This window comes from Trichosurus vulpecula, chromosome 2 (assembly GCF_011100635.1).
Source record: "Trichosurus vulpecula isolate mTriVul1 chromosome 2, mTriVul1.pri, whole genome shotgun sequence".
NCBI classification, from domain to species: domain Eukaryota; kingdom Metazoa; phylum Chordata; class Mammalia; order Diprotodontia; family Phalangeridae; genus Trichosurus; species Trichosurus vulpecula.
The window spans coordinates 42,399,814-42,422,117 of NC_050574.1; the positions used below are offsets into that span (position 1 = coordinate 42,399,814).

The 22,304-nt window shown below is 49.7% G+C and overlaps 1 protein-coding gene across 1 annotated transcript in view; it reads left to right on the forward strand.

Annotated features, from left to right (window-relative positions):
- Window positions 1-275: 275 nt before the first annotated feature.
- Window positions 276-22,304, forward strand: part of PPP2R1A (protein phosphatase 2 scaffold subunit Aalpha) — a 34,045-nt gene continuing 12,016 nt past the window's right edge. The window contains exons 1-6 of the mRNA XM_036746060.1: window positions 276-637; window positions 5,924-6,014; window positions 9,470-9,570; window positions 11,303-11,535; window positions 13,104-13,251; window positions 14,279-14,434. Of these exons, the coding sequence (XP_036601955.1) occupies window positions 560-637; window positions 5,924-6,014; window positions 9,470-9,570; window positions 11,303-11,535; window positions 13,104-13,251; window positions 14,279-14,434 (807 nt within the window). The 5' untranslated portion in view covers window positions 276-559. The remainder of the gene's footprint in view (window positions 638-5,923; window positions 6,015-9,469; window positions 9,571-11,302; window positions 11,536-13,103; window positions 13,252-14,278; window positions 14,435-22,304) is intronic.

Here is a 22,304-nt window from a genome sequence, read left to right on the forward strand (position 1 = left end):
GTTCTGCACCTGGCAGCGGGGGACCCTGGATGAGAAGCGGGGCGGGAGCGCGCATTCTCAGTCCCTACCGATGACGTCATCGCACTGCTCCTAGAGCCCGGCCTTCCCTAGGTCGTCACCGTTCACCACCTCCCATTGGCAGAATGTGCTGCAGTCGGTCTGTCGCTAGGGGCGACGACCAATGAAGTTTTGAAGATCGATTAGGAAGGGGCGGGTCCATTTCGGTTGCTAGGATGCCCAGTTGCAGTAGCCCTCCCCTACTCCCTCCGCCCCTCTACGGGAAGCGGGCCAGCTAGAGAGAAGGCCCCTTTCTCCTTTGGCCAATAGAGGAGAGGGGGCGGGTCCCCGTCTACCCGGGCCAATGGGCCCTTGGTGCCTCGTGCGGACTGGCCAATGGACGTCCAGAAACCCCTGCAAAGTCGCTTGGGAGACCCCTCCCTCCTTTTTCTTGTGGCTCTGCCCCTCCCCCGCCCCGCCCCGTCCCACTCCCTTCCCTTCCCTTCCCTTCCCTCAGCTCGGCTCGGCTGCCGAAGCCTGACGGGAGCGGGACGGAGCCAAGATGGCGGCGGCCGACGGCGACGACTCGCTCTATCCCATCGCAGTGCTCATCGACGAGCTCCGTAACGAGGACGTCCAGGTCCGGGCCGGGGCCGGGGCCGGGGCCCGGGGGCCCGGCGCTGCGGGCGGCGCGGGCGGCTGGCTCGGCGTTCTTGGCATCTGAGGGCTGGGAGGGGGGGGGGGGAAAGCGGGCCAATCAGCACCCGCGTCGCTTGTCTCGCGGCGCCGTGGCCCGCTGAGACAGCATCCCTGATTGGACAGCGGTGCCGCTGGGGAGGGGGCGCCTGGCCCGGGGACCCCGGGCCAAGGGGTCTGTCAGGGGGCCGGGCCGGGTCGCGGGTGCGGGGGGGGGGGGGGGGGGGGGGCTGCCTCTGGCGCCTCTGATTGGTCGGCACTCCTGGTTCTTACGGCGCACAAGGTGCCTCCTGATTGGCCCGCGGAGAGCAAGGCGCCTCCTGATTCGCAGACGGAACGCGGGGACCCCCGTGGGTCAATGCAGGGGAGCGGTCCCTGCAAGGGGCGGGGCTTAGCTCCATCAAGGTTCCTAATTGGTGGCTTGGGGATTAAATCTCCAGCTGGACCCGGGCATCTCCAGGGGGCCTAGGCCATGGTGCTTTTTTGGGCCACCCATTTCTCCATCTTGATCCCCCACCCCCCACCCCCTATTCAAGACCGACGCTCTGAGGAGAGAAAGTACCCTCTGGGGGTGGTACTTAGCGGGGAGCCGAGCCAATCGCTGAAGGGAGCCAGCCCCCTTGGCAGTTTTCCATTGGCGGAGGGGACAGAGCCCGGTCGAGGCTCGGAGGCCCAGTTTGAGCTCCCAGCCCCTCCACGCCCTCCCTAGGGTCTGGGCTAGTGGGACCCCAGTACGGGCTACTTGGGGCTGGAAATGCAACAGTTGGGCTTCCCTTTCTGGCCTTGGTCCTGATTCACCACTGCATGACCTTGGGAAAGTCACGGCCCCTCTCTGGGGCTCAGTTTCCCTATCTTCACAATGGGGATAAATCTCTAATTCATAACACAACCTTCCCTTAGGGTCCTTCTGCTGAGGCTATAGGGCTGCCCCCCCCCCCCCCGTGGGTACCCTAGTGTAGAGATAAAATGATTCAAGATAACTAATATATAATAATATGCTGTGTGGGACCGCAGAGGAAAAAAGTGCCCGAGGGAGAAAGAAATGTGGGGTGGAAGACTGTCTCGGAGGGAAGGAGGTGGTATTGACTTGATGGGTGAAGAAGAACAAGGAGGTCATTCCAGGCATGGAGGTGGGAGAGTAGAGAGTATCTAGCTTGGATGGAGAGTGGACCACTTTGTCTAGTCATAAGGCTACGTAAAGGAGAATAATATGAGGTAAGCTAGAAGGACAGGGTGGGACCTGTCTGGGGAGGGTCTTCGATAACCAGATGAGTTTGAACCTTGGTCTTTGGGAAGTCCCTGAAGACTTTCGAGCTCAGGAGTGCCATGGAATCTATGCCTTAATTAGGAAGATTAATCTGGTAGCTCATGAAGGATGGCTTGGAGTGGGGAACAGTGGGAGCAGAAAGACCTGTTAGGAGGGTCTTTGGACAGTCTGGCTAGCCCAGGCCACCAGTTCATCTCACAGAATAAATACCCAGGTCAGCCCAAAGAGTTAGGTAAAGGGGCTTGTCCAAGGTCATGCCATTAGCTCCTAAGTGTCAGAGCTGTAACTGGAATCCAAGTCTTCAGACTCCAGTTTCCAGGGCTTTTCACTAAAGCTGAGTCATGACTTGGTCCTTCACTTGCTTACTGACCTGTCCTAGCTCTCCTAGAGGATCTGGTGTAGGAGTTTTAGCCTCCTGTTTGAGGCATGTAGTTGATATGGTGAAAGGGCCAGTTTTGGAATTCGAGGTCTTGGGTCTAAATCCCAGCTCTTATTTAATTTTACCCTCATGACTTTGAACAACATCGTTGAGTTTTGTTTCTTCTCTAAAATGAAGGGTTTGGACTAGATGATCCCTAAGACACAGCCCCCTTCCCCCTTCCTGTTTTAAATCCTGTGATCTCTTCAATCACTCCATCAATTAATAAACATTTCCCGTGTGCCTACTACATGCCAGGCACTATGCTAAGCTTTGCAGATAAAAAAAGAGGCAGAAGACAGTGCCTGCTCTTAAGGAACTTACAATCTCTTGCCAGTTCCCTTATATACTTTCTCTCTCCCTGCCAGCCAGGCCAGATGGACTATTCCCTTTGCCTGGAGTGGCCTCACTCCCTTCCCTTTACCATTCTAGATCCATTGAAATCTTCCCTGGGCTTTTCATTTTTTCCAGGCCCAACTTCAAGGTCATCCTTTCCAGGAAGCCTGCTCTGGTCTCTTTAGCTGGAAGTGATCTATTCTTTCTCCAAAACCTCACTTGACCTTGTGCCTCTCTGTCTTTTAGGCATTTAAAGAGTTTATTTCCATTATACTTGTTGGCTTTTTAATTTCCCACTTAGTTCTCTGAGGTCTTGGTAGTCTTGAGAATGGTAAATATGGTACTAGACATGGGGGTCAGTAAGATCTGGGCTCAAATCCTCTTTCATATACCTTAGTAGCCGTGTGATCTTGGGCAAGTGACTTAACTTCTGAGTACTTCAGTTTCCTCTTCTTTAAGATGAGGTGGTTGGGTTTGATGGTCTCCAAGTCTCTTCCAGCTCTAAATCTGTGATCAGACAATTGGTAGACATTTATTAAATGCCTCCAATGGCACTGAGCTAAGCACTGGGAAAACAGAAGGAAGCAAAAGTCAGTCCAGGGACTAACAGGGCCCTCACAGAGTTTACCATCTAATGGGGTAGACAATATCTAAGCAAATATATACAATGCAAGCTGTATACAGGATAAATAGGAAATAATTAACAGAGGGAAAGCATTACTCTTCCTAATCAATTTTTTTTCATGGCACTCCTGAGCTCAAAAGCCTTCAGTGATTTCCTACATCCCAAAGACCCAGATCCAAACTCTTCTGCTTGTTCTTTAAGGCCCTCCTGGCTAGACCACATCCTGCCCTTCTAGCCTACCCCCTTTACTCCTCTTTCCGTACCCTTAGGCCTTGGCCAAAGTGCTCACCTCACCTTCTTCTGTAGACAGCCTGTGCTCTCCCACCTTTCTGTCTTTGCAGCTGATGCCTGGAGTGATATAGTCTTGCTACATTTTGGTCTCAGAGAACATTTGCATAGTCGAGTTGGAGTGAAATGCTTTTTGTGAACCTTAAAGCTCTCCGCCAGTGTCAGGGAGCATTGTTACCATGGTGCTGAGGTGGGGGTGGGGGGATCTTGAAAAGGAAGTAGGCTGGAAGCCAGTTATTCATTTATTCAGTGGTTTTCCCATCTGCACGGTCAGGGGAGTGTGGATGGTTTGTGAAGGCCCTCCCAGCTCTGATCTACTTTGTTCTAAAGGCCCTTCCTCCAGGCTTGTATGGCTAAGCCCTGTGCCTCTGAGACAGTGATGAATAACAGTCTTGTCCAGAGAAACTGTATGCTCCTCTGGAGAGATGAGTCACTCGTGGGAGAGTTCATTCCCATTTGCCAAAGACTTCCTGAAAGTGGTGGCCAGCAGGTAATAGCTTTTTAACCTCCTTCCACGGGAAAGGATGAAATGTGGCTTGTAGAATGTCACTGACTAGTGGAACTCTGCCAGATCTTCCTGCTTCTGGCCTCTTCCCCTCTCATATCCAGCCTTTATGGGCTGCTAGGTTAATTTTCCCAATGCATAGATTTGTTTATTCTGTTTTATAGTTAAGGAAACTGAAGCAACTGAATTGCTTCAAGCTACACAGAAATAGTTGTAGAAGAGAGGCCTTAAAGGGGCCTTGGAAATCATCTGGCCGACTTTTCTGCCCCTCCCCTGTGTTTTCCCTGCCCTCCCAATCTCTTTCCTATGTTATAGGTGTAAATAAGTGAGCCTCCCCTCTTCCCCCCGCTCCATTCACCTCCCTCCCCTCTCATCAGGAGTTTCCTCAGGCAGCAGGCCATCTAAGGTGCCCTTTGTCAGATCACTGAGCTGAGCTTCACAGCGCAGCAGGGAGTGTGTAGCTCCTGCCCTCAAGGAGAGCCTGGGTCTAGGAGGGGGATGGAGACATGTATGTGATGGAAAGCACACGTTTTGGTACCTGATGTTTTGGTACACGGTGTTTCATACCTGTGATCTCATTTGACCTTCTTGACAGCTCTTCGGGGGATTTCATGTTAATAAAGTACTTTTCCTGCAGTAGCCCCACAACCGATGTAGATGCAGCATTCTTATGGCCCTTCGGAACTGAGGGTCAGATAGGAATTGACCCTCCCAGGGTCCCAGAGCTAGGAGGTTTTGGAGCCTGGGCTTGGAGGAAGAGCATTTTCCCTGAATAATCAATACCAAGCCATGTGTGTCATATCAGTGGTTCAGAATGACCACAAACATTTATTAACTGCCTACTCTGTGCAAGAAACCATGCTCAGCCCCAAGAACTAAGGCTCGTAAGACCTGGGAGGAAGGAAGGAGAGAGCCCAGCATGATATGGGATTCAAGCTCTTCTTCCTGGTGGTGCTTGAGCAGGGCCTTGAAGGCTGGCTTGGATTTTGGTGTTTGGAGAGGCAGGGGAAGTTGGACCAGTGACAGAAATGGGGCAGGAGTGACTTCAGGGCATTCATAGGGCAGATCAGTGTGAGAGTAAGGGAAGCAAAAGCTAGAGGTAGAACCCCAGGAGGGCCCTTAGAACAGGGAATGTCAGGGCTGGGAGGGCCCTTAGAATAGGGGATGTCAGAGCTGGTAGGGCCCATAGGACACAGAACCTCAGAGCTGGGAGGGCCCACTTGTTCGGTTGGTTGTTCAGTTATGCCTGACTCTTGGTGACCCCACCTGGGGTTCTCTTGGCAGAGTTACTGGAGTGGTTTGCCATTTCCTTCTCCAGTGTCTCCATTTTACAGATAAGGAAACTGAGGTAAACAGGGTGAATTGACTTGCTCAGGGTCACACAGCTAGTGAGTATCTGAGGCCAGATTTGAACTCAGGAAGGTGAGTCTTGCTCACCCCAGGCCTGGCACTGTAACCCAGTAACCACTGTGCCACCTAGGCCATGGAATGTCAAAGACAAGGGGCCTGAGAACACAGAATCTCATAGCTGGGAGGGCCTTTTAACCTGAAATATGGAATGCTTAGAACCCTAGTCCCCTGGTTCCAGCTTTGTACTCTTTGTACAGGTTGCAGCTGGGGCCAGATTGTGGATCCTTCTGTCTTCCTTATCATAATGTTTGTTGCCTGAACCCTCCTCTTCCCCCAAGCACCCTTTGCAGACAAAGCAAAGATTGGTGGGAACAGGCCAGGTTGCTGAGCAGTCTGCTCTCTTGGAAGCTCTTGGTCATTGACTTCTGCTTTCTTCCGTAGCTCCGGCTCAACAGTATCAAGAAGCTGTCCACCATTGCCCTGGCCCTTGGTGTGGAGAGGACTCGCAGTGAACTCCTTCCATTCCTTACAGGTAGGGGATCCTGCACAGAAAGCTGTGATGTCGTGGCTGTGGAGTGCTGAGGAAAAGGCCGATTGTGGGAAAGGAACCCACTGATCCATGGTGATGTGGCTGTTTGGGAAGGGGATGGTGGGACTTCATATGGGTGCCAAGGGGACAGCCTCTGTAGCCCTCCACTAGACTAGTGAGGAGACCAGTGACGTGCCAAAGACTTCCTGCAAGCTCATTGACTGTCTCCAGATTTCCTTTTGGGTACAGAGGAGATGGGGGTTGCTGTGGGTTGGGAGGGCTTCACTGACTGAGCCAAAAGACTCTTTGGCTAGTGATGGCTCGATGTCTGCGTGGAAGGAGGGTCAGAGGGCAGGCCTGGGGCCCTGCTCTGGGCACCAGCATCACGAAGGCATAGATTTGTGGATGGCATTGTAGCTGCTCAGGAATAACTGACATGGTGGCTGGCCAAATTAGAATCTCCTCCAATTTCTAGATCTAACAAGGTGCCCTTTAATAGGGATGAATTAGAAGCCCTATCCTTTGGGTTCTGTTTCCCAAGCTCAGAATAGGATAGAAGTGGTGGGACAGCTGTTTCTGGGAGGCAGACCTGGAGGTCCTAGTGGCCTGCAAGCTCACTCTCAGCTAGCCAGTTACTTGACAGGTGGTCTTCAGCTTCAGCCCCTCCCAAGCGTCTTCTTGGTTTAGTCCGTGTGGGTGCTTTCTCTGGTGATGCAGAGCTCCATTGCACCTTAGAAAAACCGTCTTGGCACAGCTGTGTCCGAACATTGCACCATCCCTTGGTGGCTGTTTTTCTGTGGGTACGCGTCTCTGGCTGGTATGGGCGTGAAGAGAGGCACAGGGTCCCATGCTGGCTCAGTGGGACCCGTCAGCGCTTGACTTCTGCCAGAAGGACCTTGGGGAGTGCAGTCCTCTCTGTGTCTTCAGAGGCATATGGGGAGGACTTTAGTAAAATGGATGTAATTTTCACTTGTACAAATAGAAATATAGCATCCTTATGGCAGCCAGGTGGTGCAGTGGATAGAGCACCAGGCCTGGAGTCAGGAAGACCTGAGTTCAAATCCAGCCTCAGACTCTTACTAGTTGGGTAACCCTGGGCAAGTCACTTTACCCTGTCTGCCTCAGTTTCTTTTTCTGGACAATGAGCTGGAGAAGGAAATGGCAAACTTCTCTAGGATCTGTGCCAAGAAAACCCCAATTAGCCAGAAGCAACTAAAACAACTGAAAAGCAACAAGAACGAAATCCAGGCAGTCCTTTCCTCTTTGTTGGTCAGACCCCATTTAGATGGTTGTGTTTGGATGAGGACCCACATTTTAGGGAGGACATTGAAAACCAGAGTAGGTCTACAAAGGCCCAGAGGTCTGGAGATCAGGCCAAGTGGAGAGTAGTTGAAGGAGCTGTGAATTTTTAGGGGTGGGGTTGGGGAACATTGTTGCGATCACTAAATATCTGATGGGTAATCTGGGGAGGAGGAAATAGAGTTATTCTGCATGGTTCCAGTAGGCAGGCCTGGCCTTAGAAAGAGGGAAGTGCTGTGAGATTGTTGAGAGGAGGGGCCCCTCTCTGCTGGGATGGTCTGATAGGAGGGGCCCTGCCTGTGGGTGGTGTGAGAGGAGGGGCCCCTCCCTGCCAGGATGGTCTGAGAGGAGGGGCCCCTCTCTGCTGGCATAGTCTGAGGGGAGAGGGCCCTGCCGGCCAGGATGGTTCAGCAGGCTTCCTGAGGCCTTGAAAGACAGACTTTGGAGTGGGGAGGGTGTTCACATAGAGGCAGTTGCTCAAACAGACATGTGAGAATTGTGGGGAGCATTAGGGCTGTGGGAATAGATTGAGGAAAGTTGTAGCAGTGGGGAAAGCTGGGCCTCCCACCTTGGGATGCCTCTGCTGCTTTCCTGGAGTCAGTCCTCCATCCCGTTGTAACTGCTCATGCTTCTGCCAGACTTTCCCCTTGTGCAGCGACCCTTTTGAGCACCAGTTTTCTGACTGAGGCTGGCCTTGTTTTTGCTTCATGATCTGGTCCCTGTCAGTGCTAGGGAGTTCCTGGAAGCTCCTCACCAGGTGAGGGATGTGATGAGGTATGAGAGGTCAGACTACCTCATTGCATCCTCAGGCCAACTCTCCCAGGCTGGGAGCACCCTTGGCCTTCCTGAAGATTGGTCCTTTGAACCTTGAAATGGTGTGGTTCTGTGTGATTCCTTTGCTTCAGTATCTTGTCACAGGGAGCTTACCTCTTTGCAAGGCCTTTGTTCCGGGTGTTAATGGTTAGAAAGTTTTTCATGTTGTGCTGACCTCTGCCTCCCTATATCTGTGAGCCATGGTCTTAGCTCTGCCCTCAGGGGGTCAGTCTGAGTCAGTAATTATTTAGTAATCGTCTCTTCTGTAGTATCAAAGCTTGATCGCCCCTAGTGCTACTGGGGCCAAAGGGGCCCGATGGGCTTGATGAACTCAAGTCATGAAGCCTGGGGGTTTGTGGCAGAACCTAGAAAACTGTGAAGGGCAGGCAGCCTCTTTCTGGCCAAAGTCTGTGTGTGGTGGGGGGCCAGCAGCCATTGTGGGGAAGCAGATTTCAGCTCAGCAGGAGGAAGAAGGTCTTTATCTGTACAGTTATCCAGTGGTGGAGCACACTCTATGGAAAGGGAGTAAGTTCCTCATCCCTGGAGGTCTTCAGAAAGAAGTTGGATGACTACTTGTCCCAGGTGTTATGGAGGAGATTGCTGCTTGAGGTTGGGATGTGTGCACTAGCTGGCCTCTTCTGATTCTCTTTTCTGATTATATGTTCTCTAGTACTTCTCAGCCAGAAAGGCCTTTTAGAGAGTGTCTCCTTTACAGAGGGGCCGCTGAGGCTCAGGTGAAAGGTCAGGGCTTTGAGGTGGACGAGGGAATCCGCTCCATAGAGGCAATCATTGGAACTGCCCAGAGGATGATCTAGAGAAAACGTAGACCACAGCAGAGGGCTGAGGACTGGCCATTGGGAGATCCACTTCAGGTGTAGACAGAAGGCCTGTTCAGGGGGGAGGAGACCTGGATCATATAGATGAGGAAAGGAGGCTAACTGAAGGAAGGGGCGAGGTGCCTGTTTCAAATGCCTCCAGTTGAGGAGGATAAGGATTGAGAAGAGGCCTTTGGATGTGATAATGAGAAAGTAGAGAGGTCACTCTGGAATTTTAGATGTCAGGTATATAGATCTTAGGTTCCTAGACTGTAGAACTTGCTGTGTCAGAGCCGGGAGCTTGGAGATCATTTACGTGGTGTCTGCAGAGCTGGGGGGTGGGGGGCAGGAAGGGGGCTGAGAAGGGAATAGGTGGGCAGGAAGTAGAGGTTGGATAGCTTGAGGGGACAGTGGGTCAGAGAGAACCCCTAGGCTGTGGGCCTGGGAGGCTCCCTGGAACCCCCACATCTGGCATCCTTGGGGGTGTGTGCACTGAGGAGGGAGGATGAAGAGCTTGACTCTGTCCCACAGATACGATCTATGATGAAGATGAAGTGCTCCTGGCTTTGGCTGAACAGCTGGGGACTTTCACCACCTTGGTGGGTGGGCCTGAGTACGTCCACTGCCTGCTGGTGAGTCTGGGCTGGGCTGGGAGCAGGGGTCCCTACCCCAGGCCCAGGGGCAGTCACTTCAGCAGATGCTTAGCCTGCACCTCATGTCAGGGCTGGGGATACCAGGCGAGGGGATGTCATCCCCACCTTCATGGAGCTTACAGTCTAATGGGGTGCAATGGGAGAGGAGAGCAGGAGACTCACCTGGACACAAATGAGGGTGGGTGTGGGTCCAGACCTGTAAGGACCGGCCAGACTTGCCTCCTCATTTACACCTGAGAAAGGAGACTAAGGCTGGCCCAGAGTCCCACAGGGCTGCGGTTCTCCGCCTCCGTGCCAGAGATCTCTCCCTGTGCTGTACCATGTTGAGTTTGCTGGGGATGCCAGGGAGCCAGCACAATCCTAGCCCCAAGCCCTGTCTGGGGCCCCCCGAGGGCAATCAGAGGCAGAGAAGACCCTGTGTCCACCTCGGAGAATCTCCTGGAGGCTCCTTGGAGCTCCCTTGGCCCTGGCCCTTCCTGTTAGAGATCACCAGGGTACTAAGAACCATAGGCCCGATTCACACACAGCATGTGCCTGCTGCAGAGTAGGTAATGTGAGCTATTATCCCCATTTTACAGATGAGGAGACAGGCCCAGAGGGTGAAGTGAGCTGGCCAGAAGACAGATACCTGGAATACAATTAGAGTGTAGCTCCAGTGTGAGTCTAAGCTCTGTGAGGGCAGGGATGGTGCCACTTTAGCTTGTTGTCACCTGATGCCTGAAAAACAGGAGGTTAAATAAGTGTTTGCTGAACTTGTTGAGTCAGATTTGAGAAAGAACTTAGGGACCATTTAGTTTGAGACCCTCATCTTACAGACGGGAAATTGAGGCTTAGAGAAGGAGAAAGGACTGGCCATGCTAGAAGGGCCACGCTTTCAGGAGAGGGCAGAGGTCATCTAGATTTGGGATTCTGAACCCGGGGTACGTAAGTATCCCTTGGGGCTCTGTGGCTAGACTTCAAGGAGTTTGTGCACTTGGATGGGAAATGATCTAATTTTCACTAACTTCTCCTTGAAACTTAGCCTTTCCTTTAATTATTGAAAAAGATCATTCTTAGAAGGGGATGATAGGCTTCACCGGACTGTTAGAGAAGTCTGTGACACAAAAAAGCATCAAAATCCCTGATCTAGAGAAGTCCCATAATTTTCTAGAGGAGGCCTTGAGCTGGGTTGGGCTTGGCCCTCAAGCAGGGAGCAGCGGTAGAGATGAGCCTAGAACCCAGATCTTTTGCCTGCCAGTCCAGTGTCCTCTCTGCTGCTTAGGTGTGAGGCCATGGGATCTGAGCTGGAAGGAACCTTAGAAATTATTTAGGCCAACCCTTCATTTGACAGGTGAGGGAACTGAACCCATGGAGAAGGGACTTGTTCAAAGTCACCCAGATCGGAAATAGGAGAGCCAGAACCTGCCCCTTCAATTGCACTGTGCTGACCCCTGATGGAGCTCACAGCCTGGGGGTGGGTGGGATTCAGGTGCCTGGGATAGGAGGCAGAATGTGATGAGGGCTGTAATCTAGAGCCGTGCGTGCATATCTGGGGGAAGGAGAGCTCCCTTTGGCCTGGGAGAGCAGGAGGGGAGTGAGGAAGAGGAGATTGGACCAGTGGAGATTTCCTGGGGCTGTAGGGTTTGAGCCCAATATTGAGGGATGGGGGAGGAGAGTTTCAGCAGCGGGAAGGTTGGAGGAGCTAATGTGATCCTGCCATCTACTGCCACAGCCCCCCTTGGAGTCCCTGGCCACGGTAGAAGAGACGGTTGTTCGGGACAAGGCAGTGGATTCCCTCCGGATCATCTCCCATGAGCACTCGCCCTCGGACCTGGAGGCCCACTTCGTGCCCCTTGTGAAGCGGCTGGCAGGCGGTGACTGGTTCACCTCCCGCACCTCAGCTTGCGGGCTCTTCTCCGTCTGCTATCCCCGGGTCTCCAGCGCTGTTAAGGCAGAACTACGGCAGTGAGTGTGATTTTCCTTTGGACACTCTGGGTTCAGTGCTTCATCAGCTCTCCCCAGCTCTTAGCCCTGACATTCTTTCTGTTCCCCTAGTCCCAGCCTCTCCTCTGAATCCTAACCCTTGATGTCCCAGGCCTCAGATAATTTACCTTTCTCTAGAGCTCTGCTCACAGGAACCCTTTGAGGTAGGGAGTACTGAGGTCTTCTCACAAGACTTACATACATCCACAGTGTACTACACTGAGATACTTCCCCCAGGTGCCCCTTCACCAGGCCAGCTTGTATCTCACTTTGCACAGTGCCTGACACATAGGAGGGAACCAACGAATAGGTGCTTGTTTCTGTCCATCCTTTCGGGCCCCAGATAGCTGTCTGTCTTAGGCTCTTTTGTGTCTAGTTTGCACTGTTGTCCTCATGTGGCTTGTGAATCAGATTCCAGAGTGGGAAAGGCCCTTAGAAATCACCTAGACCAACCACTTCATTTTATCCACTAGGGGATAGGGGTCAGGAGAAGGCCAGTCTGGTGAGCTGTGGCAGAATCAGGCCTTGCTGCCAGGTCTCCCAACTCCTAGTCCGGCACCTTCTGGGCTGGCCAGGCACGTCTCATGTGGACAAAGTGTTCGTAGTTTACTGTCACTGTGTAAGAGTGTTGGCAAGGTGCTTTGAACCCATCAAGGGCCACCCCCACCCACACATCTGTAACCCTTGGAACAGCACCAAGGAGAGCTCCTGCGGGAACTGGAAACAGTTACTTCTGTGCTTTTGTCAGGCTGGAAGTCAGTTGATTTCAGCACCCACTGACTAGGTATCTGCCTGATATGTGCAGAATGCCTTTCCATGCTTAGCTCTGGGGCTTATGGCCTCAAGCAGTTCTGTCAGAGGTGTTCGTCTATATTCTTCTTGAGATCTGGACCTAAGCAAAGCCCTGGCATGGTTGCTAGATTCTTAAGAGTCGGCACGTTGTAAACATAGGCTTAAGTGAGGGGAGCTCTGAGATGAGTCATAAATAAATGCTTAAATTCCAAAAAGAAGTCCAGTGAAGAAATGCAGAACTGTTTGATGAGCTGTAAAAACGGCAGTTGTGGGAAAACCTGCCATCAGCCAATCAAACAAGTGTTGATTAAGCATTTACTTACCATGTGGTGGACACTGTACTTGGCACAGGCCTTGCAGCAGAAAGGAGCCAGTCATTCCTGCTCAGGCAAGGACAGTTCCTGCCCCCGAGCTTCCATTCTACCAGGGGGCACCATGCACGCCTGTGCATGTGGGCCAAGCAGATACAAGATAGTCTTGGAGAGCCATAGACCCTCTCTCTTTCCATGAATAGCACTAAAAAAAGTGCCAAGGGCCCCAGGGAAACATCAGCTGGGGCTGAAAACAGATGTTCACATTTAAGCACCCTTAGTTAGAAAGGGATCTCTTTGGATTTGGGATATTTGCTTTCTAGTAATTCTGATTTGCAGATGCCAGCTTTCCTAAAGTGCCCAGAGTTGTCCAGTCTTGAAGAGGCACATTGGAAGTCCTTCGGGGGATGCTGCCATCCTCAGCTTCTTTCTGTACATTCCTTGCAGGTACTTCCGAAATTTGTGCTCTGATGACACCCCTATGGTCCGACGAGCTGCTGCCTCCAAGCTGGGAGAGTTTGCCAAGGTTCTTGAGCTGGACAATGTCAAAAGTGAAATCATCCCCATGTTCTCCAACCTGGCCTCTGACGAGCAGGTGAGGGGCCTTTGACCCTGTGCCCAGTCCATGGAGCTGTGTCTGTGGGGGTGGCCTTGGGGAGGGAGAGGTAGAGGCTTGGGGTTTGTGGCAACATCATTCTTTCTCTTACCCAGACCCCAGGGGTGGGATTCTCCAAAGGAGGGGGGTGGGATGTGCCGGATTAGTTAGAGTTGGCCCAAGGGTGGGGATCAGACCTCCTCTCTGCTTAGGGCAGGGATGGCACAGAAGCCGTCGGTGTGGGAGATCTTAGAAGTGATTTAGACCAAAGGTGGGAAACTCTCAGAGGGAAGGAGGCAAAACTCAACTTCCAGGGTGGGAACCAGCTGAAAATGCCATCAGGAAATGATAGATAATGTTAGTTTGTGGTTTTCCAAGTCAGTATGGTCTGGAAGGATCTGTTTCATTTGAGTTTGGCTCACTGGTCTAGAGCACCCTCTCTGCTACTTCTCCTCTTTTATAGGGAGGAAATGACATGGCCAGGGGCACACAGTGAGGCAGGGGCAGAGCCTGATTGTTTGGTAGAGCGAATAAGTCTTCCAGCTGAAACTGGCTCTTCTCTTTCTCCTTCCCCTCCCTCATCATTTACCCATGTCATATGAGGAATGGTGGGATGGAACTCGTGGTATTTGAAGACTTCTGAAGGATGTGAGGATTATGTTTAAATAACTGTCATAAAGAAGAGGGCTTACAAGTGTTCTGTATGCTTCTAGAGGTCACCTTCAGGGTCAGCAAGGGCAAGCTTCAGGGAGGCAGATTTTGACTTCCCACAGAGAAGGTTTTGTTCTGGTGCAGTGAGTTGCCTTGTGAAGTGATTAGGAGGTTACTGGTGATCTTGTTCTCATCATTATATTAGTGCTGGAAGGACCTTTAAAACTTAGGCTGAAGAATATTGCATCCAGGAGGAGCTGGGGAGAATGAAGGGGGCCTCTGATATCTGCCTCGGCTCAGAATTTCCCAGATTCCGTAATTGAGACACACCATGGCCAGTAACCTTCCCTTGGGGCTCCATCCTCTCCTTTCTCAGGACTCGGTGCGGCTATTGGCAGTGGAGGCCTGTGTCAATATTGCCCAGCTGCTGCCCCAAGAGGACCTGGAGGCCCTGGTTATGCCCACGCTACGCCAAGCAGCTGAGGACAAGTCCTGGCGAGTTCGATACATGGTGGCCGACAAGTTCACAGAGGTGGGTTGGGGTCCCTTGGAAAGGAGCTGCGGCGGGGGGGGGGACGGGACATCTTTCTTCCTCTTTGGGGATTGATGGCTTGCTTGCTCTGGGGCCAGTCCCCAGCACTTTGGTGAAGTCCAATGATCTGCAGGAGGTAACGCAGGACACATCTGAGATCCTCAGCTCTCCAGAGCTGAAGCATTGAGCTCAGTCTGTCCTGGAGAGCCCAGCCAGCCTGTGGTGGAGTGATGCCCGCAGACTGTTCCCGGGTTCTTGACTAAGCCTGTACCGTTCGCTCCCAGTTAGGCCACATGTTGCCCTGCCAAGTCTCCTGCCTTTTGGGGTCTGTGAGGGCTTGGGCTTTCTTCTCTTCTCCAGAGGAGGGGCAGTGGCAGCCGTTCCATCTCCTTGTTGTACTTTGTCCTTTCCTGCCCTGCCCGGGAGTCAGCAGGCAAGGCTTCCTCCTTGTCTTCCTCTTTCTCACTAATAAATGGCAGCTTGCATTTCTAGAGCACTTTGAGATTTATAGAGTGCTTTCACCTCATTAAGACTGTGATGTAAATAGCACAGGCCTTGTTGTCCCCATTTCACAGATGAGGAAAGTTGCCCGGGGCCAGTCAGCCAGTGTGTGGCATAGCCCTGCTGCACAACTGCCAGCCTTTGCCTCCCTGAGCGGGCGGTAGTAAGGCAAGGTCTTTATACGTTATAAAGCACTATGTAGATATTGGCTGTTTTTATTATTACCTAGGTCCAGAGGTGATAGAGCTAGGGCTGGATGGGATCTCAGCAGCCATCTCGTCCAACTCCTTCATTTACAGATGAGGAAACTGAGGCCCCCACTGATAGATCTTGTTTCTGCCATTACAACATCTTTGATAAATACCCCTTTCTCTCCTCAGCCATGGCCACAGCTCAGGGAAGTTAAATGATTTATTTAAGGTCCCATAGATAGTAAGTGTCAGAGTTTGCATTTGAACTCAAGTCCGGTGCCTCCAGAGACGTCTCTATAGTGCCACACTGCCTTAATCCCACAGTCCCAGCCCATTTCCCATTTCAGGGAAAAAGGTCTGGGGCTCAGGAGCAATTTTAAACTTAGTTCATAAGAGCCTGATGCCCTGAATGAGGGAAATGATGATTTGTCTTATTAGAGGAGCCTGTGTGGAATGGCACGTGCCCCTTCAAAGGCCACATTTAGCAGTAACTTTGTTAAGTTGGCTAGATGGCTAGGATGGAGAGGGGACTCGAAGCCAGCCCAGACTGCCCTCCCCAAAGTTCCCAGTCATTGCTTCATTGCTAGCCCTCAGCCTTCTGGACCCTGCAGCCTTTGACAGTGGTGAAAACCTTTTCTCTCTTGATTCTCTCTCCCTCCCTAATAACTTTTAATGATACAGCTCTTTCCTAGTTCACCCTCACATCCAACTACTTCCTGATTTCCTTTGCTGGTTCTTTTATTCATGTTGCACCCACTAACTAACTGTGGGCGTCCCTCAGTGCTCTATCCTGGAACTTCTCCTTTTCACTCTATACTGCCTAGCTCACTTGGTGATCTCTTCGGATCCCATGCATCCCATTATTTTCTCAGATCTGTATATCCAGCCCTAGTCTCCTTCCCAAATCACGGTCCTACATCACCCATTGCCTTTTGGATTCCTGGCTGTCCCATGGGAATCTCAAACTCAGCATTTCTCAGACCGAATTCATTTCTCTTTCCCCTAAAATCCTCCCTTTTTTTCTAGCTTCCCCATTAGTATCAAGGGCACCACTGTCTTTGTCACTGAGGCTTGAAGCCTTGTTGCCATCCACTGGAGAGTGAGCTCATGTAGCCAGGCCACTGCCCAATCTTGTTCGTGCTGTCGTGTTATCTTTCCTGTCCACCCCTTTCTCTACTTACAGAGCTATGGCTGTAGTCTGGCCCTTACCACCTTTCACCTCCTAATTGGTCTCCTGGCCTCAGGGCTCCCCACCCCAGCCTCTCCATCCTCCAGTCAGCTGCAGAGAGGATTTTTCTTTCCGGCCACATCACCACCTGCTCAGGAGCTCCACTGCTCCCAGATATCTCCAGGATTAAATGTCATGGCTCCCCCTTGGCAGTAAAAGCTTTGCGTGCCCTGACAGCTCCTTCCTGCTTTCCCTCCTCTGGGCACATGCTACGCCCCAGCTGCCCTGTCTGCTCCCACCTTACAGGCTCCTGATCTTGATGCTTCATATTTTGTCTTCTTGCTGTTTATCCTGGCTCTCCCAGGCCTGGAATATTCTGTCTTCTCACCTCATCCTGTTAGTTTCTCTGTTTCTTTCTAGACTCAGCCTAAATTTTTCCTTTTACCAAAGGCCTTTCCTAGCTGCTTGTGCAGGGTCTCTCAGATTACTTTTCATTTACTCTGTGTAGTAAATATTGACTTGTTTACACATTATTACCCCCCCAGGGAATGGAAGCTCCTTGAGGACAGGGACTGGTTTTTCTTTTGTTTGAATTCCCAGGGATTAACATCAAGCCTGGCACAGAGTAGGCACTTAATAAATGCTCGTTAAGTGATTGTGTTGTGAATAAGACATTTTTGATCAGAGAAGGGCAGATTTTCTGGGCCATGGTTTGTCTTCTGATATCTTCTGGGCCTTCATTGAGAAGAGAGATTAGATTTGTTCACTTTGGCTCTGGGGGCAGAACTAGCCAAATAGTGAGAATTAGAGAGGATTTGTTTTCCCCATGAGAACATTTCCCTGGTGTGCTGTCCCAGCAGGGCCAGGAGAAGGGCTGGGTACAGCATGCCCTTCTCATGAGTTATTCTGGTAGCCTGCAGAGATGCCAACCGGCACCGCCGAGAGCTCTTGGTGCTTGGAGGACCATCCTCTCCACATGCCCCCTTCTCCCTTTCCCACGATCTTGTTTTTCCCACTCTGTGTAGGAATGGGTTTTCGCAAGAATTTATGAGCTCTGAGGAAAGTGGGAAAACTGGATAGCCTTGTCCTTGGTGTCAGTATAACTTCTACTTCTCTGTCTCATTTTGACTTGTAGTAGCCTGAGTGTGGCCTGTGACCCCAGCTGGTCTATGTGTATGTCATTTTTTCTTTCAAAATCTAATGGAGTCTTAGGGATGCAGTTGATGTGCTGTCAGAAGGCCGAATTGGAGAAGTTGGGAGGGACCACTCACCCATCCATATGTGTATGAGAATCTGGCCTACAGGTAACTGGCGAGGAGTGGTCCTCTTTTCTTGAAGCTGTACTCCCTCTTGAGGTGGCTGATCTTCCTTAGGGCAGCATGGAACATTCAGGATGGGCTGCTTATTTCAGGCCTCTGTTGGCTTCTCTGTAGGGTCTGGCTGTTCCTCACTCTGCCCTCTGGGGCTGAACATTTAAACCCATTTTTCACATGGCAGCCTTTCCCCAGCCTTGCACCTCCCCACATCCATCAGCTCTTCTTCAGGCCCATCACCCTCCTGCTCTGCATCCCCTCATCTTACCAGCGACCTTCACTGGCCCTGAACACAAGCCTCAAGAGCAGACTTACTAGGGAAATCTTCAACAAACTTAATACAAATACGTACGACAAAACCTAGATGAGGTTGCATTTTAAAACCAAGTTAGTATGTGGCAGCAGGGCTTCGTCTGTGTGGTTCAGTGGCCTCAATGTATGGTTGGGTTTGATGTCACTGGCCTAGATGGGCTGACCAAGGCTCCCCACCCCCAGTCCTTGACCCTGGGCCTCTCTTAGTACAACCCCAGATCTGATTTCTTGTCTCGGTGACTCCATCCTGTTGACCAGGGAATTAGGGGTTTGAGGCCTGGCTCTCCCCCGGGGCCATTGTCTGACCTCGCTTGAGTTTCTTCTCAGGGCCTGCCTTAGTTGGGTGATTTTTAGTGTCCTAGCCCTAAGTCCTGGGAACATGTCAATAATAGCGCTTAGAGAACATTCTAAGCTTGGCTAAGCACTTTTACAAATGTGATCTCATTTTTTTCTCACAAGAATCCCAGAAGCGAGGTGATGTTATTATCACCTGACAGGTGAGGAAGTTGAGGCAAGCCAAAATGAAGGGACTTACCCTGGGTCCAACAGCCAAGAAATGTCTCAAGCTGGATTGGAAGTCAGATATTTCTGACTCCAGGCCCAGCTCTCTATGTTTCTTACAAAATTTCTGGCATTCTTGGCTATGACTATCAGAAACACTATGACTCCATTTTTTTTCCTCTTTTTTTTTCCACTGAATTTAATTTTTTCCAAGTAACAAAAATTGATTCCCTCATCACCATGTTAGGAAAAAAAAGAACGATACTGGTTTGACAAATCTGCATAGTCAAACAAAACACTTTGTGCATTGGTCTCCTCATAGCCCGAGTCCATCGCCATGCTGTCAGCAGCATGCTTCATCTTTGGTTTTCCCGGCTCATGGTCAGTTGTTTGGTTTTGGGCAGAGCTTTGAGGCTTTCAGAGTTGTTTATTTGTAGTGTTGTTATTATAGACATTGTTGTAGTTCTTCTCACTTCGCTCTCATCCACCCACATAAGAGGTAGGTTTCTCTGAAGCCATCCTCTTCATTGTTTCCTGGAGCACGGTCATATCGATGATAGTCCCTCACATTCATAGCCATTTCCTGGGAAGTTCTTTACCACCACAAGAAGAGCAGCATTATGAATCCATTTGTGCACTTGGGTCCTTTTCTGCTTTCTTTGATCTCACTGGGGCATAGCTCTTGTGCTGATATTGTTGGGTCAGCGTGCATGCCCAGTTTAGTGACTTTTGGGCCAAGATCCAAGTGACTGCACCACTTTCATATGGTTCCACACCCTCCTGTAGAGTGACTGCTAGGTCATCCATGTCCCTACCAAGCTGGAAAGTATTTGCAGGTTACAACATGTACTGGGATGTTGAAATGATGCAAGGATCTGCCCATCTACAGTCAGTCAGCCCTAGATGTGTCTGGCGTGCTGGGCAGAAAGGAAGTGTCTTTCCCTTCTACCTTCCACCTCACTGTCAGTCCTGCACCTTTCTGGGACATGGTGGGCCACAATCGAAAGGACCCACACCTTGAAATTCAATGCCCTGGGTTCCTGTTTGGACACTGACACCTCAGAGCTGTGCAGGAGAAGGGTTGGGGATAGGGGGACTAGATCTATGATTTCATTGGAATAAGCAATTCTCAGATGAAGAAACTCCTTCCATCAATGTACAGAAGCAGCTTCTTTGCAACTTAGAATCACCTGAGAGCCATGGTGTCAAACTCAGATAGAAATGGGGGCCACTGCTCCATCCACGGGCACCTGGGAAGGCCATAGTGTGTGTCATAGTCCAAGCATAGGGCTTACCTCAGCAGGACTCATCTTCCTAAGTTCAAATCCAGCCTCAGACACTTACTAGCTGGGTGACCCTGGGCAAGTCACTTCACCCTGTTTGCCTGTTTCCTCATCTGTAAAATGAGCTGGAGAAGGAAATGGCAAACCACTCCAGCATCTGCCAAGAAAGCTGCCAGTGGGGTCATGAAGAGTTGGACAGGACTGAACAACAAGTCCATACATAAGAATCCTCGTGGGCCAGATAATGATTTAGTTTTAAAACATGATGTTATCTGTGTTTTATTATATTTTGTTTATTTTGTCAAATATTCCCCAATGCCATTTTAATCTGGTTTGGCCTTTGTTTGACATCTCTAGCCTAGAGCACTGAGAGGTTAAGTGACTTGCCCAGGGTCATACCCCTGCTATCAGAGGTGGGATTTCAGTGCAGGTCTTCTGCTCTGCAAGAGCAGTTCTTTATCTGCGATGCTGTGTTGCCTCTCCATAGGTGGGTGAGTCTGGGCAAACCAGTCGAACTTCCTAAGCCATACAGTCCTGTTTTTTATTTTTGTTAAATGCTTAATTTATTTTAAACAACATTGCCATGTACACAGCAGATCGTAAGGGAGGATTCAGTATAGAACAATACATTTCCATTTCAAGAAAACCTATACAATAAATACTCCACGTTGTTTTCAAAGCTGCCCAGCTTTTCTTTGCTTCCTTGTAGGTTTTCTTTTGTTCTCTGCTGTGCACTTCTTACTTTATTTGTTTTCCGCCTTCCTTGCCCTCTCCACCCTAAAGAAGGCCACAATTAAGTATGGATATATATACGTATGTATAGATACCTATAAATATACATACATACACATATGTACTCATATGCATATACGTAAGACTGACTATGCTTATTTCTACTTATCTGTTTCTCTGAAGTTTTTTAAAAAATAACATCTATATTTCCCAATTATATATAAAAGCAATTTTGGTTGGTCTTTTTTTATTTAACATTTCATTTTTCCCCAATTACATGTAAAAAGAATTTTTAGCATTTGTTTTTTAAAATACTGAGTTGCAAATTCTCTCCTTCCCTCAGAGGTTCACCCTTCCCTGAAATGTTATGCAATCTGATATAGTTATAGATAGGCAATCCATATTAGTCATGTTGTGAAAGAAAACACAGACCAAAAAAAAAAAACCTAAAAGAAACTGAAAAATAATATACTTTGATTTGCATTCGTATTGCGTCAGTTCTTTCTCTGGAGATGAATAGTACTTTTCATCATGAGTCCTTTGGAGTTGTCTTAGATCACTATATTGCTGAGAATAGCTAGGTCATTCACAGTTGATCATCTTACAATGTTGCTGTTACTGTGTACAATGTTCCCTTGGTTCTGCTCACTTCACTTTGCATCAGTTCATGTAAGTCTTTCCAGATTTTTCTGAGATCCACCTGCTCTTCATTTCTTATAGCACAATAGCATTCCATTGCAGTCATAGTTCACAACTTTTTCAGCTATTCCCCAGTTGATGGACATCCCCTGAATTTCCAGTTCTTTGTAACCACAAAAAGGAGCTGATATAAATATTTTTGTGCAGATAGGTCCTTTTCCTTTTTCTTTGATCTCTTTGGGATACAGACCTAGCAGTGGTATGCTGGATCAAAGGGTATGCACAGTTTTATAGCCCTTTGGGCAAAGTTCCAAATTGCTCTCCAGAATGGTTGGATCAATTTACAGCTCTACCAACAATATATCCGTGTTCCAGTTTTCTCACATCCCCTCCAACATTTATCATTTTCCTTTTCTGTCATATTAGTCAATTTGATAGGTGTAAGGTGATAACTCAGAGTCGCTTTAATGTTCATTTCTCTAATCAATAGTGATTTAGAGCATTTTTTCATATGATTATGTAGGTAGCTTTGATTTCTTCATCTGAAAATTGTCTGTTTCAATTGGGGAACAGTTTCCTGTTTTGTAAAACTGAGATGCTTGTTTCAACTCCTTCATAGGACTGTTTGAGGAAAATTTAAAGTACTATAGAAATATAAGCTAGCAATATTACATTTTAGTAAGTTACATATTATACTCCAGTGCCTACCTTAACAGGTTTTTCACATGGACAGGTCTCAGATACCTTACTGCTGTTGTCATTAAGTATGTTGTCATTGTGGTAACAGCTTCCCTCCCATTTATGAGAATTGGATCTAGTGTGATTCTGTCCATTAGAATGGTGGTTGGAGCCAGTTCTGAGAGGTTGCCAAATCCCAAGCTAAGGACTAGATTTCCCAGCAGTCCTTTCTCAGATTAGCACATAGGGTGTTACCCAGCAGGCACTGAGGTAAGTCGTAACTTGAATTATTATCAGCATTTATCCTCCCAACAAGAATTCTACAGGGAAATTCCCATCTTGGAGGGACCTCTCTGGTTCCCTCCAGGCCAAGGGTGTCTTTGTCCCTTTGATTCAGAGTCTCAGTCCTTTGGCTTGATTCTCCATTCCTCCTCTTCCCTTGCTGTGTTTCTAATATGGCTGATACAACCCTGCCTCTGCTTGTTACTTGTGGACTCTGCAGATATCCTAGGCTGTTAAAGTTGAATCTTAGCAGAAGCACCATTTCAGAAA